Below are 19,506 nucleotides of genomic sequence, written 5' to 3' on the forward strand. Positions count from 1 at the left end.
ACTTGAGGATATAGACCCAACTTTCTCTGACTAGTGAACTGCTAGCTTCCATCATGGAAGCATCGGTTGTTGGAAAGAAGCACTAGTCCGTAGGGGTTGACATATAGAGATAAGCTAGTTATGATTAGTTGCATATCTATAAAAATGCTTACTGAATTTCCACCATTATTTAATTGGTTATGTTAATATAATTCTTTTCTCAACATTTTAATTTAAGTGGCCATAGAGGGCACTAGATATGCCTCATATTACTGAATTATTGGTTTACCTTTTCAACCATTTGGTCATCCAAGGATCTTGGTACATGGATGGACTCTGGGCCTGTCAACTCTCTAGCTGATTAGGGTGATGTGAGTGGGCCAATGCTGTGTCCCTGTGCTGGGCTGATGGGGGAGTAGGGGTGTTATAAATAATACAGCATAAGATGAATTTGGGGTAACTCAGTAGTGCCATTCTCCCTACCCTCCTTCCTTCCTTCCTTTCCTTTCCTTTTAAAAAAGTGGCATATTTGCATTTAGCACAATAATAACAGGTGTCTTATTGAGACTTATTTGAGTGCCATGATTGTATGATTTTTTTCAATAAAATCAGATTGGTTCTTGAGAGAACAAATTGTTTAACTTACTCCCAGTCAGTGGTGGCTACAAGTTTTCTGTAAGAGGGGGTTGGGGTGAGATGTGGTTGACAGAGTGTGTTTCAAGCTGAGCTTTCATAGCACTTTACATGGAATTGAGAAAATGTCAACTTTCTAAATAAAAAAAGGGAAGGGGATCATTTTTGGGGGGAATGAGGGTTAGGACACTCAACCCCACTTTATGTGGCCACTGCTCTCAGGGACTCACTATTTTGCTCAGTTCATTCTTTCAACAAACATCTAATGAGCACCTACTATGTGCTTCAGATGCAAAGGTTCCTCAGACCGCCACAGCCCAGAAGAGACTAAGGGTGAGTTGCACACCCCCTGGGTCCTGTAAATACTCAAACATCAGGGCTAGGCTGTAGACGTTCCCTTCTGCTTTGGCTAATTGTAATAGTTACAGGGATCTGCCAGTTACAACTTACTGAGTTATTCTAAAAAGAGAATCGTTCAATGTAGCATCAGTGTGAAGTAGAACGTCTGCCAGATTTAAGATGGTGGTGAAGACTGAAAATAAGTGGAGTCCCCCAGCAGCTTCACAGCTCTGCGTTCAATGCTTGGACAAACTCCCCTCTAACAGGCTTGCCCATCTCAGGTCAACTGAGAGACCCAGGATGTCTCTTCTCTGGGCCAGTCAGAATCCAGCCAGCACCTCTCTGATGCAACTATTCCCATAAAAGCATTAACCCTAGACCAGCTGTTTTTATTTGGCCGGATAAGAAATAGCAGCCTTCACTCAGTCCTGACCTGGAATCAAGGCCTCCACTCTTCAAGTGCGTGCCCCAGTAGGCCTTGCCCTGACATTTACTTCCCAGTGTTTGGCATTTGGGGGCGCAGCTGGAGCCACCACTCTGAGACCTTGTAGTGTTCCACTGACAGCCTCCTTCAGGGAGAGGCAAAGGTGCATTGGCAGTGGGAAGTCCCGAGTTGGACACACACACCAAGGCGCTCCCAGGCTGCTGGTAAACCCACGATGCGCTGACCGGAAGGTCCCAAAGCGAGGAAAATGGATCAGACCTGCCTCACTTTCTTAGTCCAGCCGGAGTGGCGGGGTGTGGGGGTAGGAGTAGCGCCAGGGCCCTTGAATATGGGCATCACTCCCTGTTCCCACCAAGTGAGGGGTGTGGATCCGGTTCGCGGGCCCCTCAGCTGAGCAGGAGTAAGGGCAACGCCATCTTCCCCCCCACCCCCAACCCCTCCCTGGTGTGACCACTTTTGATCCCGCCCCAGACAAAGGCAATCTGAACTCCAGCAGAACGAATAAGGGGATCAGGTTGCTCTCTCGGCCTCCCCTCAACTCCCTCCTCCTCGCGTCTCCTCTTTCCACGTGACTTTCTGGAATCTTTTGCCAAAGCTCCGAGGCTCTGGGTCCATTTTCACACCGAGCAAAGAAGAGGGGAGGGAGGCGAAGGGAGGCGGAGCGCGTGTCCTTTAAACGCGGGGATTTAAAGGGAGCCTTATTTTGTGCGTTTCCGGGCTCTCTGGTCCGAGTGGCTCTAGTTCGGGGGTCCTTTACAGCCTCTCTAGCTCTTTGCTTCCTGCATTTCAAATTATGGCTCCTGCTCCGCTGCCGTAATCACACTTCGACCCTGCAGACCCGCTCAGGGTGTACCGTGCGGAGGTGGCCGCCGGCGTGCAGAGAGCCGCGCCCCGCAGCCCTGCTCACCCTGGGCGAGCGGTGGGGGCGGGAAAGTAGCGGCCGCGTCCCCCGCGCCGCCGACCCCGGCTTTCCTCGGGAGCTTCCCCATCGTCTGCTGCAGGGAGCTCAGCCCGAGGCGGCGCCGTGCGGCCGCAGCGCCTGCCAGTCCCGCGAGCTGCCCGCAGCGCGGCACAAAGTTTCCTGCGAGCCGCCCGGGGTGGCTGAGGTCCGCTGAGCCGGGTGACCCAGCCCAGAAGGAGGGGTGGGTGGGTCTTTCAAGGCTCCTAGCGACCCCCTCGGCCCACGCGGCGCCGACGTAGAGTGTCAAGCGAACTTTAAAAAGCTGCTGCCGAGGAACCTGCACCGGGATCTCCACGGTTGGAGACACGGGAACGGACGGGTCGGGCCTGAGGGAAAAGCTGGGAGATCCGATCAGCCGGTGACGGGCAACTTTCCGGCGAGATTTTGCCGCGGGGAACTGCGCCCTGCCTCCCCTTTATTCTCCCAAGCTCAGCCCACGTTGGCGTCCTGCTCTGCTGGAGAGCTGGGCGCGCTCTCCGCCCGGCAGTGAGGGAATTGCGTCCCCAGCCCGCCCCGGCGCCTCCAGGCTGATGTGAGTGTCGCTCTCGGCCCGTCCATCGCCTCATTTTCTCGGAGGTGACCGCCCGCCGCCCCCCGATTTCGGTACACCCAGCCCCGAGCGCCGAAGCCTGCGTTTTGGCCAAGAACTGGTTCTTGGATGCTGAAGGCTGGGATCCTCCAGCGTGGGTTCCGAGGCTGCAATGAGTGTCTTAAAAGTGTGGCTCGGGGTGGCCCTAGCATTGGCGGAATTTGCAGTATTGCCTCATCATTCTGAAGGTGAGAGAGCGGTGTCTTTCGTTTCTTTCTTTCTTTCGTGTGTGTGTGTGTGTGTGTGTGTGTGTGTGTGTATGTGTGCTCTTTAAAAGGTCCACAGATTTATGGTATTGTGGGTCGGATGGAAGTTTTTTGGGGTTGGGTGGGTGGGTGGCCGTGGAACTGGGGTGGGCTTTTTCTGAGAAGATTCCAACTCCTGATTGCTTTGCATGCAGATCACAAGCCCCACTCCCGCCTCCCTTTCTGCCCTAACCGCGTTTGGGTGGGTGGGTGGCCGACTGAGGTGCCACCCCTGAAATTGGATTCTCTTTCTTCCCACTAACCCAGTGTCCCCAAAATGGATAGCAATTGTTTGGAGCGTAGATGAGGAGTGAACAACTGCTCTTAGCTGTGTAAAAATACTTATGCTTCTATGAAACAGAGTCTGGCACCTTAAAACCCCTCGTCTGTCTCCCGCCATCCTCGCCCCTATAAATCTCCCGGTAAAGTCCAGTTAAGATTTTATAAACTGGTTAGAGCGTGTTCTGGAGGTAGACTATTCAATTGCACTAAAAGAAAGCTCCCCAGTATAGAGAGGCACGAGCCTGCCTCTTCACCAGAAAAGAAGTGGTTAACAAGAGTTTAGCTCCATTCTCTGACTTCGCCCTCAGCCTCCCGGTTTTCCTCCTGGGCTCCAACCTACGTGAAAAACCCTGGAGCTGAGAGAGAGAAAGGAGACTGTGGGAATTGTCGCCATGATAGCGAGAGCAATCTGAGGTCAGGCAAATAAATGAATCGATAAGTAAATCAAGAGTTTGGGGGTTACGGGATGGCGGGTCCGGGGACGTGAGGCGCTGTGAGCTCCCACCTGCTCCGAGTTGAGGGGAAGTCGCCTAGCCAGTGCTTAGGGAGGGGGAAGGGAGCCGGCTGGCTGAGCGAGACGACTTAATCCACCGCGCCGGGCTCTCGGCTTCCCCGCCCGGCTCCATTCATTATTCGCCCAGCTGCGGGAAGAAGAGTTCACCTGCCCCGCCGCGCATCAGAGCCGCAGCGGCGGTAGCCGCGGGCGCGGGGCGGGGCGCCTTCTTCGAGCTGGTGCCGGCTGGGGGCGGCTCGCGGGTGCAGACCCGGGAACCGGACTAGGGGAGGCGGCAGCCTCGGGGGAGGACAAAGCCCCGCCTCGGGTCGACCTGCAGCCCCCTGAGCGGCTGCCTTTTCCTAGTTAGCTTCCAGGGAGAAAGTGGTGTGGCCTTCGAAATGCACAGCAGTGGGGACTTTCCGGTGGGCGAGGGTACCGCCTGCCCGCACCCTCCCAGGAAGTCTGTCAAGTGTGTACTGTTCCCAGGAAAAGCAGATCTGGGGCCTGTGCATCCATTTTCAAACAGGGCCTAACCTGAAGAACTAGGTCTTTAGTGTGCGTGTGTGTGCAAACTTAAAAAAAAAAAACTTATAGGGCTTAATTATAGTAAAGCAGATGGGAGAGTCAACCCAGAATACAAATCTGAACTTGAGATTTAGAAAAAGTACGTTTTCTACTTGGTGGTGGCAGTTTCTTATTTAGGATCATATTCCAGCAACGCGGAAAACGTCCATCTGTCCCTGATAGCTCACCAGGGGGCAGTGGGAGAGACATGTTTTCAGAAGTAAATCCCTTGAAATTACAAAAGCCATTATTATTAAGGGCCTGCAATGTTCGCCGTTTGGAAGACTGATTGCTACCATGGTCAAAGTTTAAGGATGTCCAAAGTCTTCTGATGGGGGAGGAGGAGTGCAGGACGCGAGCGGCGCTATTCCAACAAAGATTCTTTGGAAACTTGGTTCCTTACTGTTTCACCCTACATTCAGACCATTCTAGAATCATCTTACAACTTGGATTGAGAGACGTCTCAGAATTTCCATCCAAGTCATAATGACGCCTACCTAATAATGAGTAAATGAATGAATACGGACGTTTATTGAGCACATACTATTTGCTTGGCACTATGCTAAGCCTTTTACATACTTTTACATACTTTATCTTATTTAGTTAATTTAATCAAACAGTCCCACAGCCCCCCCCCCCATGAGACCTTTGATTTGGTTCCTTCAGGATTTTCTTTCTCTTGAAAATAAGAGAATTGAGGTCAAAGACGGAACACTTAAGGATCTTAGAGATTTACTCAAGCTTTATTATTAGCCTTAGCAGTGATTTTTAAAAATGGAAAAGACGCATTTACAACAAATGAAAAAGAAGCATTCACGTGTGCCTCTCTTGGTGTGACCTGCTCTGTGATACTCTTGCTGACCAGGCCGTGGCAGAGTTTGTCATTTTCTTCTCAATGCTCACCGCGTACATGCTTCTATTACACCAGTTAATAATTCTACAATTATAGTTGATAAAGTGCAACCTTCCTCACTTAACTCTCTGCTCACTGAGGGCATAGGATGGCTTCTAGTTATCCTAATGTCTCCAACTCAGCTCCTAGTACAAAATATATGCTAAAAAGCAGTAGTCAGGTGAGCGAATATTGCCAAATCACATTTTGAATAAGCTCAGACTGGCCTCTCTGATAGGTTGCTATGTGACCTTGAATGAACCACCTAACTTTTTGGGCTGTGGTCTGTTATTTACCAAATGCAGAAGTCTGCTAGGTGATAGCTCTAAAATACTTCTGCTAATCATACAGGATAGAAAAAGCAAAAAGATCAATATTTGCTGCCTTCTTTGTGGTCAGATGCAACTCTCTGATTCTGAATTTTATTTTAATTATTAAAAGAAAAATGAAGTTTTACAAGCAGATTATTGGCAGTGTGATTTTACATTGTCTTATATGGCCAAGCTGACAAACTACTATGATTTGGGAACTTACTGAAAACAAGAGGTCACAGAGAAACATCTAGCAAACATGGCTGCTTTCTGAATCAGACGAACTCATCCATGATATTTTCTGGAGAAGCACGTCTTGAGTTGTGTTGACCCATGGAAATCCTGTGAAGTTACACTAGATAGAACATGTTGGTTTGGTGCTAGAGAAAGATTCTTCAATTGGAGGTTGAGAGAACTGAATTGTAGTCTGTGTCCATCACTCCCAATATGACTTTAGCCAATTGCACAATCTTCCAGGCTTTTTCCTTTAAATGCCATTAACAGACTACACTGAAAAGGATCATCTGATAGCCACTGTGTTTTATTTATGGGTGGATCAGCATTTTTGGTTCCACTCTTGGCTGGAGAGTTCCTTCTGTGTAAGATTCAACGCTTAAAACTCAATGTTAAGGAAGGAAAGACATCGGCTGGGAAAAGTAGCCCATCTCTTCATTCTTTCATCCCACAAATCTTTATTGAGAGTTTATGTATCAGATTGTGTCTGCTAGGGACATATAGACATCAAGAAATCATAATACCTGCCCTCGAGGAGTTTGCATACCTAGAAATAATTAGTGTAGGTAAGTAGCAGTAGGGATATGTGAACATTGGTACTTGGTGGGTTTCCCAATATTGAATAATAGCAACTTTGCATCTTATAGCTTTTGCAGCTACCTACTAGTGGAAATAAAGAGGTGTTGTATTGTCATAGGGTCTTATTTCCATCATATTACATTTCTATTCTCCTCTGGGGATCAGATTCTGGGTGTTACCCTCTGCATATAAATTCTTTAGTGAAGACACAGCCATCTGTATTCACTGTTGTGGACTTGAGTGGCCGTATCACTCAATTTTACTCAGACACAAGTAGTCATAAAATACTCTCCACCACTTGGCTCAGCAGAGGGGAGGGGACTTCCACATGGCATATTTGAAGGCGTGCACCAAATCATACTATAGTTCAAGAACAGTTAGCTCGTTTTCATTTTAACTACTCTATTAATTGATCTGATTCCTGGTTGACAGTAATCAGGACATGAGCTATCCTGTCAGTCCAGAAAACGATTCTATTTTAACTGTTCCACAGTGTACAAGCCATATGCTGAATTATAGCAGAACATTAAGCTTGAACATTTAAATGCCAACTTGTGGCTGCTTCTAATGAGTCATGTTTTTGTGATATCATGCTCTCCACATTTCTTCATATCTCATGGTCATATCTGCCACTATTTCTTTGAACTAATGGGTCTGATATTTTGTGACTTTTAGATTAAACATCTCTAATACACTCAATTTACCAGATATGATTTCTGTAGAGAATAGTTGCAGGGTGTGAGTACTGGTACAAATTGTATCTCAAATTTTCCTCTGAACACTTCAGATTTTATAGAGGTGTCTCGTAATAGAGTACATCATTATGTGCCAGAGGGCTTAAAAGCAGACATTTACTTGTTGTTTAAATAAATATGAAGTAACATTTTGTCTATGTGACGTGCAAGGAAAGTACCAACCACATGGGAAGAAGGTCTCAATATCTCAGCTTTCTCCTTCGCACTGTGTGATCACTTCACCCTGCAAACCTTTACGCAGTTTCTCACAGTTGTCAGAACTTAAATTACTCGCCACCTCAGCTGTGTTCCATGCCCTGAAACTAGCAAAGTTCTTGGTCAGAGATCTCCAGTTCCTCTTCTCTTATTTTTCTCATTTTCCCTTGAAGAAGGCCTCTTTCTCCTAGATCTGCATCATAGTCAGAATTCCTCTTAAGCCGGAGTTTCCTTTCAAGTTCAAGTAAAGCCCAAATCCACACCTCAGATAGAGTTGCAGACATTCCAGGACTCCTCAAGAAAAGAAGTTACGAGTGGAGAGAGTAACTTTGTTTTCCAAAGTATATGAGTTGATTGATTAGTGAAAAGGCAGAACCAGAAGCCACACCCAGCACTCAATGCTAGCAGACCTCCCGCCTTTGTCTGCTGGTGGGTGTGAAGCGTGTGCCAGGGTGGGAGAAATATGCTTGCTTTGGAGGACTGCATCTGGCATTGGGTGGTGATGAATGTTTGATGGGCCTGGGCATCACAGTGGAATGCTTTCCTTTCTCCAGAGGGAAGCAATGAATTTTGGAAGCTATGTTAATGGAGACTCATTTCTGCAGCTGCCTTCCGGGTAGAGCTGTTGTGTTTTAGGAAAGCCCTCAGAGGCCAAAGCTTATTTCTTTTAGAATTTTACATCCTCAAGCAACCCAAATTGAGTTATTTGCTTTCCCTAATGATGGAATTTATCAGCAGTTACACATAGTTTTGACTTGAGTTTCTAGCAGGTGTTTGGCTTATCCAAGTGTGTATGTAGTGCCGCCCTCAGTGCTTCATTTTTTCATGTTACAGGGAGTTTGTAACGTCTGTCTAAATTTCCAGAAATGGGTTTTGATATGAGTACTTGGATACTTCCTAAGACACCTGATTCCTTTTGGAGCTTTGAAAAGATACTGGCTTTTGGAAGGTAGTACTGTGGAGGAAACCAGTACAATTTTTTGAGGATGGTCTTGTCTAAAGATTAAATTTTGTTTGTTTGTTTTAAAGGTTAAATTTTGTTAAGTTGTTCCTAAGTGATCATCTTTATGTTTAACTTTTAAACATCAGAAATAATTAAACATGTCCACTTAAGTAATTTAAGAATTGAATTGTGTTGATTTTTTTTAGTTATATATGATATTTTATACATACCTATATCCATATATGTGTTATGCGTGTGTGTGTATATATATATATCTCCTATCTTATGATATGCCATGGACTGAAATACTGTTTTTCGAATAGGATTTCTTGAAGAAAAATAAGTCAGTTACGAAGTATTTCCTCCCATGGTTTTATCTCAAGTTATTCTTATTTGTATGTAAAGGGCACAAAAGTCATTTCAATAAATTTACCCATGGAGATCTTTGATTCAAACCCCAAGTGTAAATAGCCGTCTTATTTTCCTTGAAGACTGTTCTTAATTCCATTAGTGGTGGATAAGGTAGAGCAATCCTTTCCTGAGAAGTTGGTACTATTGAGACTTCATGAATGATCTGTTGGAGGCCAAGCATTGCAGTAAAACGTGTCCTTCCCTCTGGACAACAAGCGTGGCACAGTTGTCAAGGTGTATTTCTGCCTTGGTGTGTGTATGCTATTCTAGTCTGTTTTGCAGCCCCAGTTTCTGGGATAGTAGCTGTTAGCAGACTGCCCACATGTTTGTAGATTAAATCTACACCTGTTGTGCTGTTCAAAAATTGGTTGAGAAAAAATATAATGTGGGCTGGACAGCTTCACAAAGAAGACAGAATCAAGTTCAAGGAACTTGAATAGACCAAGTGTATCTCCTGCAGGAAACAAAAATCAGCCAAGGCATTGAGATATGAAAGTATTATCCTAAGATCCTAAGTTGGCCTCTTAGGTTGGAATGAGGAATTTGTATAAGCAAAGAGTGGCGGAGAAGCTTTGATAAGTAAATTGGGACTAGATTATGGAGGCTTCACTGATTAGTCATATAGGAGAATACACTGTATTTACAGCATGCCATTATAAATACATTTATCTTAAAATTCAGATAAGAAATTTTGATAAAACTTTTCCTCATGCATCTCCAAGAAATGTTGTTTTGGTGTATGGGATTATTTCCTCATGGACAGAATGCTCAAGCTTTTAAGATTTTGGAAAAAGCACAGTTTGTTGATTGTGATTCATATAAGATGCAATTTCAGTCTAAGCTGACCAGGGCAGTGCTTATTGGTCTGCTATGCATCCCTTTTAATTCTTGTTTTCTATTTTTTCCCTACAGGTGCTTGTGTCTATCAGGGCTCCTTGTTGGCGGTAGGTCATTCTTCATATGTTTGGTTTATTTCTTTTGAATGTAAAATGCTTGATTGAGGGTACTGAGTGAGTGCGGTGACCCTGTCATTGTGAAATATGTTTATTTTCCTTCACAGTTTGAGGATTATCCCTCACCCTGGCACAATCATGCTCAATTACTTAATACCTTTTCCAGAATGAATTAGTTCCATTTGGATACTCAAGTATTGGAAAAGCAGTTCAAACCCCCAACACAATTTGCATTCCATGGCTGCCCTGTGAGTTCTTTCAATCAGAGAGAAAATTAGATCTTATTCTCTTGTCACATATGAACTAGGGCACAATTTGTTTATCTTCCTGTTGCATTTGCTTCTTCCTTTGAACTCCCCCTCCAAAAAAATGTACGATTATTGAGTACAATATGGAAGCTCCTGACTGGTGCTTTGAATTAGACATGTAAGTTTTGGTAAACAACAAACAAATTAAAATTTTATCTATGAACCTTTGCCACATAGAGTAGAATTGATTTTGAATTTAATGTCAGGATGACTTGGGGGAAAAAACTGATGCAAGTCTCCTGCATTTCTTTTCATTAATAATGTACTGTGGTGCATAACAGTGTGTTAAGGCCTTATTGAAAAGACCGTCTACACTCCATCAACTCTAATAAATGGTGTGACAAGTCATTCTTCACCACTTTTTATTCTGGTTTAATAAATGCTGTAATAAAAACAGAACTCAGGTGGTTGGAAAGGGTTTGCTCATTTACATCCCAACCCGCTATTGACATGTATGATACTAATATGCCATCTTGGATTATCCTTGTGCTATTGAAATAGATGAGAAATATTTGATATATCTTGAGTCTAGATAATTATAGGTGTTCATAGTAGTAGTCTTGAATCTGAACTTCATGTAATATAGTTACTGCTCTGGAGATTTATGGGTTTTTTCCTTCCTTATATTTTTTTTATTAAAGAATCAGGAAAAAAGCCATTTTCCACTCTGTTTCTCATTCCATGACCTTAAAAGCCTACTTTTCCTCCTGTTTATTCTTTAATGCATTTTAGGAATCATTTTAAAATCAAAGTGCATCATCAGTTTTAGGCAGCTGTAGTGATATCATAAGACAAGTTACTTGTCCATCTTAATACAAAGAAAACTGCTTATTGTACAGAGTACTTCATAGCTTTTCAATATATTTTCGTATCTATGGATTCATCCAATGCATACAGTACACCAGTGAAATAGATGGGCCCCATGTTATTTTACACCCTCCCCCTTTTTAATGAAGGACCAGGGATGAGAGAGAGTGATTTGCTAAAGGTAATTGACTATGAAGGGGTGGACCAGAACAAAACAACATGTCTTCTGTCTGTTGTTCTGCCCGAATCTGAAGAAAAGTGGCTAGACCACCTTCTGTGTTTGATGTGGCTATGTGGTGTTGTACATTTGAGTGTGAAAGCGTGAAGTATGTAGAGAGGTCGGTTTGGTTCGAACAAGTTCAAGGTGTGTGCACCGGCCCACTCCTCACCCCTCCAGCAGCTTCTCAGCTTACCAAGACTCTGCTAAGTGCATTCCTTCACCTCTCCAGCCTGATGTGCTTTTTATTGCACTTATGCAGCTCAGTCAGAAAGACAATATATTTACCACAACAATAAAGATTATTATTAAACAAATATTTATTGAGTGACAACTGTAGACTTGCTATTCTAGGCACTGAGAATGCATCACTGGATAGACAAAATCTTTGCCCTCCTGAAGCTCAGATTCTAACGAGTAGAGTATTTAGAATGGCAGATAAGTGCTATGGGGGAAAATAGCACGGGGTGGGGAGATAGAAAAGGCTGAACTGGGGACGAGGGTGGCTACCTGAAAGAGGGGGATAAGGAAGGCCTCCCTGAGAAGGTAAGGTGACATTTGAACAAAGACCCGAAGGAGGGCACTGAGACCTGGCTGCCCTGGATATGTAGGGGAAGAGGATTCCTGAGAGGGGGACAGCAAGTGTAAAGTCTGGAGCAGGAGCTTGCTTGGCTATTTGAAGGAGTGTGGAGGTCAGTGTGGCTGGAGCGCTTGATTGGGGCAGGGGGAGGTTGGCAGGAGGTCAGAGAGGTGGGCAGTGACAGAGCACATGGGACCTTGTGTGGACGTCCTCTCAGTCAGGTGGGTGAGCCACTGGAGGAGCTAGCGCAGAGGAATGACAAAATCTGACTTATAGTTTAATTAAACTGCTGAAAGGTGAATATGAAAAGAAATAGCACTCCTGTTTCTAGGGAAACTGTGTCGAATACTTTAAAAAGAGGTGAGTCACTAAAAATTTGCTGTCAAATTAAGTGTAAGAGAAACAGCTATAAAAGATGGGGGAAAAAACAAAGATCCAGGGAGATTCTCTATTCGGATTTATTTGCAGCCACTTTAAGTTCTCTTTCCACTTTAAGGAATTTCAAACTAGAAGTGGGCATGATGCGTTCTGGCCATAGCTAATTGTGTAATTCATTGCTGCTTTCTCTCCACCCGGCCTGGTCTTGAAGAAAAGCCTTGCACCTGCATCAGTGAAACTGAATGCATGTGCATTTATGTATTTTGAATTAAAATAGAGTTTAAGAACATTCGCATACTGTTCCAGGATTCTCTGATTAAACAACTCCCTGGGTGAGAGGATTTCTGCGATGAGAGGCTTCACAGTCTGGAGCTGGCTTTGAGGATAATGGCGTCGTGTCCAGACCCAAACCCTGTGAATTCTACCCCCGTATGTTTTAGAGCTCGGAGTGACTTCCGAGGTCACGTGGTCCAAACTCTCCATTTTATAGGTAGGGAAACTGGGGCAGGGGTGTGAAATTCTTGGGCTTCCTTCGTTTCTCAGGTGAGTAACCAGAAGCGGAAAGTAAGGTCTAGTTGAAAATGACAAAGCATCAGCCTTACCCAGAATTCCATGAAACATCCCAAGCAGATGAGAGCATGGATCCAGGTCCTGGTTGCTAGATGCTAACTTGCAGCTTGTCTTGTGAGGATTCCTTCCGCTGACACCTTTTCCATCTCATCACTTGTTGCCTGGGAAGCTGCCAGATAGAGTGGAATGTTCACGGCCTTTGTTGTCCAACCGACTTTGTTCTGACTCTTCCTCGTCTGCTGCAAACCAGCTCTAACCAAGTTACATAACCTTCCTGAATCTCTGTCACCTCTTATATGAAATGGGGATACACAGAGCCTCTCCTGAAGTGTTTTTATAAGAAAGATAATGTGGGGAAGACACCCAGGTGCAGTGCCTGGCATGCATTTCTCTGCAATAATAAAATTCCTCTTTACAACCGAGAAGAAGAACAAGAGGAAGAAGGGACAGTTATTCAGCACCTACTGTATATTTCATACTCCCCACAATCCCAGGAAATAGGTGTTATTTTTACAGATCAGGAAACTGAGGCTCTGAAAGCCTAAGTAAGTTACTTACTCAAAATCACACTGCTGGTCAGCGTTAGAGGAAGAGGGAGTTCCAACCCGGTTCTGACACCAACCCTGCTGTTTCTCACAGCCACACCAGCCTGCTTGTTGTCTTCGAACACAGCGATCTGATTTCCCCTTCAGCCTTCTATGCCCACTCCCTCCCAGCTGCACCTGCCACACAGTTGTCTCTGCCAGTCTCTGTCCTGACCTCCTACAGAGCCAGCTGTCCCTGGCTAACCCCTTTCCATTTAGCTGAGGCTCTCCTGCCCTAGTGCGCACTGAAGTCACCACACAATGCAGGGAACATTGAGGGATCACTCCATCTTAATATATAATACATGCTGTATTACATACATGTACCCGCACACATCCCCAACAACGTGTCATCTTTCCCAACTTTTGACAGCTCTGTGGACTTGTGGTGACACTCTGGGGTAATTTGATTCTAAGCCCCATGTAAGCATCTCTCAGTTGTGAACTGACTTCAGTTGTCTCTTCTTCTTTTAACACTGTCTTTCCTGCCTTTCTCAGGTCAGAAATTACCAGAAGGGACTTAAAATACCCAGGAAGCTCCTTTGCCTTTAGAAACACTGTGTCATCAGTTTGGGGGTGTGTTTCTTACCCTGCAATACCGCTGGGCTCGCAGGACTTTCTCTATAGTCAGCCCTGGCGGGAGAGAGAGTGTGACTGTATTAAATCAGGAATCCATCAGAGGGAAACGACTTAGTTAATATATTTAACTGTGACAGGAGCTTCAAGTGCGAGGCAGAAAATAGATTTTTTTTTTAAATTTCAAAGTTTTCACTTATCTCCTGTTTTTTTTTTTTCTATCTATATTGAGTAAAAAGAATTTCACTTGCCTTTGGCATCACCACGAGCCAACAATTCTCCTTTATAGGTTCTTCCTGGGGGTGGATGGTTGGCCTCTTCCGTTTTTATGTCTGAAATGTGAGGAACGATTTACTCCATCGAGTTGTTATGAAGGGCAGAGGAGGTCGGTGGGAAGCACTTAGCCCAGTGCTTGTGACCTGCAGGCAAGGTCAGCTGCTGTTATTGTTGCTCTGAAGCAGTTACGCTTGGCAGAGGTGGACACGGCGACTCTTCTCCCCTGGATCAAAAGTGTTGAGTGTTGGGATTGTCCTCCTTGGAATACTTTTGTTCACAAATGCTGACAAAATGAGCAAAGTGGGGCACTAACTTTCAGCACATTTAAAATGAAGAAAAAGTTTTCAAGAAGAATTAAAATGTGGAGTGTTCATTATATATTGTATAGTGTGGTAGAAAGATCCAGGCTTTGGAATTTAAATCTTGGTTTTGCTCCATAATTGCTATGTGGCCTCAGATATGATACTTTAAACAGCCAAGTCCCAGTTGCGTCATCTATATAGTGGGGATTATATTCCTCATAGGGTTGGTGTGAGGACTACCTGAGAGTGCGCCTGGGAAAGAACCCAGAACTGTGCTGGGCAGGGAACAGACACTCACGTCACCTAGGTGGCAACAAGATGTCGAAGTGGACATGACTGCGTAATGGAAGCCAGGCTGTTTCTTGGTTTGGGTCCTGGCTCTGTAATTACTAGTTGTGTGGTATTGAGTAAGTCACTTGAATGAAACGAGTTCTTAGTTTCTAAATTTGTAATATGAGAGAGTTGGAGTAGATCCTCTCCAAGATTCCTTAGCACAGTGCTAGCCAATGGAACTCTGTGTGTGATGGAGATGTTCCAGAGCTGCGTTGTCCAGTATGGTAGCCATGAACCACATGGAACTATTGAGCACTTGAGATCTGGCTAGTGACACTGAGGCACTGAACTTAGATTTTGCAGAATGTTAATTAATTAAGATTAAGATGTAAACAGCCACATGTGGTTTGTGGCTACTGTATTGGGCTGTGCAGCTCTAGGGCTTTAAAATTCTTTTTTTTAAACATTTTTTATTGATTTATAATCATTTTACAAAGTCAAATTCCAGTGTAGAGCACAATTTTTCAGTTATACATGAACATATATATATTCATTGTCACATTTTTTTCTCTGTGAGATACCATAAGATCTTGTATATATTTCCCTGTGCTATACAGTATAATCTTGTTTATCTATTCTACAATTTTGAAATCCCCATCTGTCTCTTCCCACCCCCTACCCCCTTGGCAACCACAAGTTTGTATTCTATGTCTATGAATCTGTTTCTATTTTATATTTATGCTTTGTTTGTTTCTTTGTTTGTTTTAGATTCCGCATATAAGCGATCTCATATGGTATTTTTCTTTCTCTTTCTGGCTTACTTCACTTAGAATGACATTCTCCAGGAGCATCCATGTTGCTGCAAATGGCGTTGTCGGTTTTTATGGCTGAATAGTATTCCATTGTATAAATAAACTACATCTTCTTTATCCAGTCACCTGTTGTTGGACCTTTAGGTTGTTTTCATGTCTTGGCTATTGTATATAATGTTGCTATGAACACTGGGGTGTATGTCGCTTTTCGAATTAGAGTTCCTCCAAATATATACCCAAAAGTGGGATTGCTTCTTCCTTCCTTTCATAGTGAGAACACTTAAGATCTACTCTCTTAGCAACTTTCAAGTATATAGTGCAGTATTGTTAGTTACAGTCACATTGTTGTACAGTAGATCCCCAGAACTTGTTTGTCTTGCATAAGTGAAACCTTGTACCCCTTGACTAACATCTCCCCCTACCTCCTGCCAACCATTCTACTCTCTGTTCCATGAGTGTAACTATTTAAGATTCCACATATAAGTGCGATCATGCTGTATTTGTCTTTCTGCATCTGGCTTATTTCACTGAGCATACTGTCCTTCAGGTCCACGTATGTTGTTGCAAATGACAGGATTTCATTCTTTTTTAAGGCGCTATATATATATATAGACATTATATATATATCTCACATTTTCTTTTTCCATTCTTCTGTTGATTTAGGCTCTTTCCATATCTTGGTTATTGGGAATAATGCTATTTGAACATAGGAGTGCGGATATCTCTTCAAGATCCTGATTTCATTTTTTTTGACATATTCCCAGAGTGGGATTGCTGGATCATAAAGTAATTCTATTTTTAATTTTTTTGAGGACCCTCCATACTGTTTTCCATAATGGTTGCAGCAGCTTACATCCTCACCAGCAGTGTATAAGAGGTCCTTTTTCTCCACATCCTTGTCCACACTTGTCTTTTTGTCTTTTTGATAATAGTCATTTTAACAGTTTTGAGGTAATATTTCATTGTGGTTTTGATTTGCATCTATTAAAATTTTTACAAAATATTTTTGGTGTTTTGTCAAAGTTTGATATATTCCTGGGAGTGTTACTCACTGTATATTGTGGTGGAAAAAAATGGAAAATGTCTAGTCTAATCTGTAAACCTTATGAATTAAAATTAAGGTGGTTTAAAGGAGATGATTAGAGCTCTTCAGTGCTGGTGTTCTTTTCAAAAGTTGCTGTGCTATATAGCATTATTTTCTTTTACTTGAAACCATAACACAAGAGAGGGAGCCCACAGAAATGAGAATGTCTCAGCTTGGTGTCAGTGCTGGTGTTCATCAACAAGCTCAAGAGGTTTCTATGGGGAAGAAAAATGAAGAGAATTGGGAAGCTTTCCCTATTAAGTGCTCAAAGTCCCCACTAAACACTTCATGAATCTTGTCTGGTCGGCTGCTTTTAAACACCCTGAACTTCTCAGCAGTCGGGGGAGTACTTGGCATCTTGTGGGCATATTCAGAAGGGAATCAATAAAACCAGCTATTCCTTAATTTCCCATGAGAGTACTATTGGGTATTGTAGGCTATCACTGTTCTCCATTATAGTATAACAAGAATTCATCATTTTTTAAGGATTCTTCATTTATTTTTAAATACTGAGTGATATGTTTTTAAGTGGGGGGCTACTCTTTATTAAAATGTAATTATTCTGAGGTAGAAACTAATTTTTTTTTTTTTTGCAGAAAATCAGTAGCACATCATCACTGTGCTAGGTGCTGGAATAAATTTTGAGAAGTAATGAGCTTCCTTTAACTAGAGGTATTCAAGTGGAGACTGGACAGCCAGTATCATAAATGAGATAATAGTGGCTTGGTCTAGATGATTTGCAAAAGCCTTTCTAACGTGGGTTCTGACTTGTGTGGACTGAAGATTAGAGCTGTGTGTTTCTGCCTTAAGGAAGCCCTTAGAGGGCGTGAGAAAATCTCCTGACCTCAGAGTATACAACGATTTCTCCTGTGCATTTCTTCAAAGGGACCAATTTTGTACCTTTGGATAACAGGCGGTGAGAACTGGGCTCTACGTGCCTCAGATGATTCTTTTTTCTTTGCTGGGTTTTTATAAATTGCCCGCCGTTCCTCTTCTAAGAATTCATATCTTCTGAGAATAATTGCATGAGAAGAATAATACAAGAGATTTTGTGCTTTTATTGATGAATAATCCTATGCATTTTCGTTCTTATTCATATTCTTGTGGTAAGAACAGATGTTTTAAGTTAACAAACACATTTCTCATGCTTTGTTTTGAATTTAGAAGATGCAGCTGAGCATGGCAGCCATATTAATTTGTTCAAAATATGCTTTGCATGATCATATATCTTAATTTTCTGGTCAGACCATACATTCCACACACTTTTTTTTTTTAAGTTTGTGTCATTTTTGCTCCACATTGCCTTACAATCTGATACCTACTTTTCTTCATTTGTCTGTTTATAACCACAAAATATATGTGTATATATACATGCTTATTTTATACATATACATTTACATATGTGTACGTATATATCCCCTAGAAGAGAACTGTCACTCATTGATGACACCTTATGATGTTATCTTGTAAGAGTTACTTACTTTTTAAAGCCCTCTGCTTACTAAGGGAAAAGATAATATATAAATAGCCAATGACAGGTACGAATTAAGCCAGCCCCTGTTTTCTTAGAATTTGAATGGCAAATTTCTGAAGAGAAGTTGGCTTTGAAAGTTTCATATGGATGGCATTTTGCTTCTGTGACAGGAAGGGGCACTTAAATATAAAATCAGCACAAAATAATTTTTAAAAATCTGAGCAGTTTCATGTAAAATAAGTACATATCCTCTGGTATGCCAGCCAAATTCTTTTTAGCAATAATTTCTTAGTTTCCCAGAGTTTATAAACTAAGTGAAAGGAAGAAGGAAGGCAAAAGCTTTCATAGTAAGAGACAGTTTATTGTTAATACCCAGGAGATGCTTGAGTTTGGGCCATGACCTGTGAGTTCCTTCCTGACAGCTCCCAAGATTGGTTACTTATTAAATTTATGTCATTCTTTTCTTCCAAGGGGAAATTGAATGGGTGTGGGAGGGGTTGGGGAGAGGAGGGTGTCTACACTGGAGAGGAGATTTCATAGATTTTTGTACCTTACATTCTTGAAATGGTTTTGTAATAGTGAGTGGGAGAGAATTATTAACAGATATACTTATTCTTTGGTGCTCTTGCTGTACTGAGCTTCCCTATAATCTAGAGGGAATTTGATCTAAGAGATGAGAGAACAGAAACAGAAAAAAATCCTAGCCTGAAATTAGTGACTTAGAAAAACCCTCTCCTCCTCATGTTTGCTGTGGGTGTATTTAGCAGTAGATCCATCTGGATTCCAGATATTTATTGATCAACTTCCATGTGATCTAAAAGGTAGGAGCTATAAATCCTAGGGTCTCTACTCAACAGCCCCTTTTCTCCTTTTCTTTACTGGCAAAGTCCTAATTTTTTTTCCAGTTCCCACCCATTTCCCACATGACTTGTGTAAATCCTAGTTGCAAGCTAATTAGGAAGTTTATATTCCCTTGCTGGGATTGGTTTAGGGGTGAGAATATGACCTAGTTGTGGGCAATGAGATATGCATGGAAGTTTACTAAGTTTTGGGTGCTTGAAAGAACTCTTCTCCTCCCCAGCTCTGAAACAAAGAATAAGTATAGAAGTAAAAATATCGGTTTTTAATTTTTTAATCAGTGAAGCTAAAGTGGAGGATATAGCTTTAATTTTCATAGCCAAATAGGCTTACTGATTCCAAACCCCCACAATCCAGCAGACCAGGCATCACAGACAGAACTTTCCTGGGGGAACTGCTCAGGTAAGAATTACTGTTTGAAGTAGCAAAAGAAAACTTACGTTCTTGGTTGAAAGGTTTGCTTCCTAGAAGAGGGAGGAAGACAAAACTGAGTCAAGCACAACCAGTTACTATTTTAAATTTACTAGTTAGCTCAATCATACCAGCTTCCAGGGATAAGACAGCCCTGGCATTGTAAGGTGATATGCCTTCACAAGATGGA

General features: G+C 42.8%; 1 protein-coding gene across 1 annotated transcript in view; it reads left to right on the forward strand.

The window, feature by feature from the left end:
- Nucleotides 1-2,623: 2,623 nt before the first annotated feature.
- FRAS1 (Fraser extracellular matrix complex subunit 1) overlaps nt 2,624-19,506 on the forward strand; it is a 398,805-nt gene continuing 381,922 nt past the window's right edge. The window contains exons 1-2 of the mRNA XM_006198228.4: nt 2,624-3,134; nt 9,766-9,797. Coding sequence (XP_006198290.1) covers nt 3,059-3,134; nt 9,766-9,797 — 108 coding nt within the window. The 5' untranslated portion in view covers nt 2,624-3,058. The remainder of the gene's footprint in view (nt 3,135-9,765; nt 9,798-19,506) is intronic.

Source organism: Vicugna pacos, chromosome 2 (genome assembly GCF_048564905.1).
Source record: "Vicugna pacos chromosome 2, VicPac4, whole genome shotgun sequence".
Lineage (NCBI taxonomy): Eukaryota > Metazoa > Chordata > Mammalia > Artiodactyla > Camelidae > Vicugna > Vicugna pacos.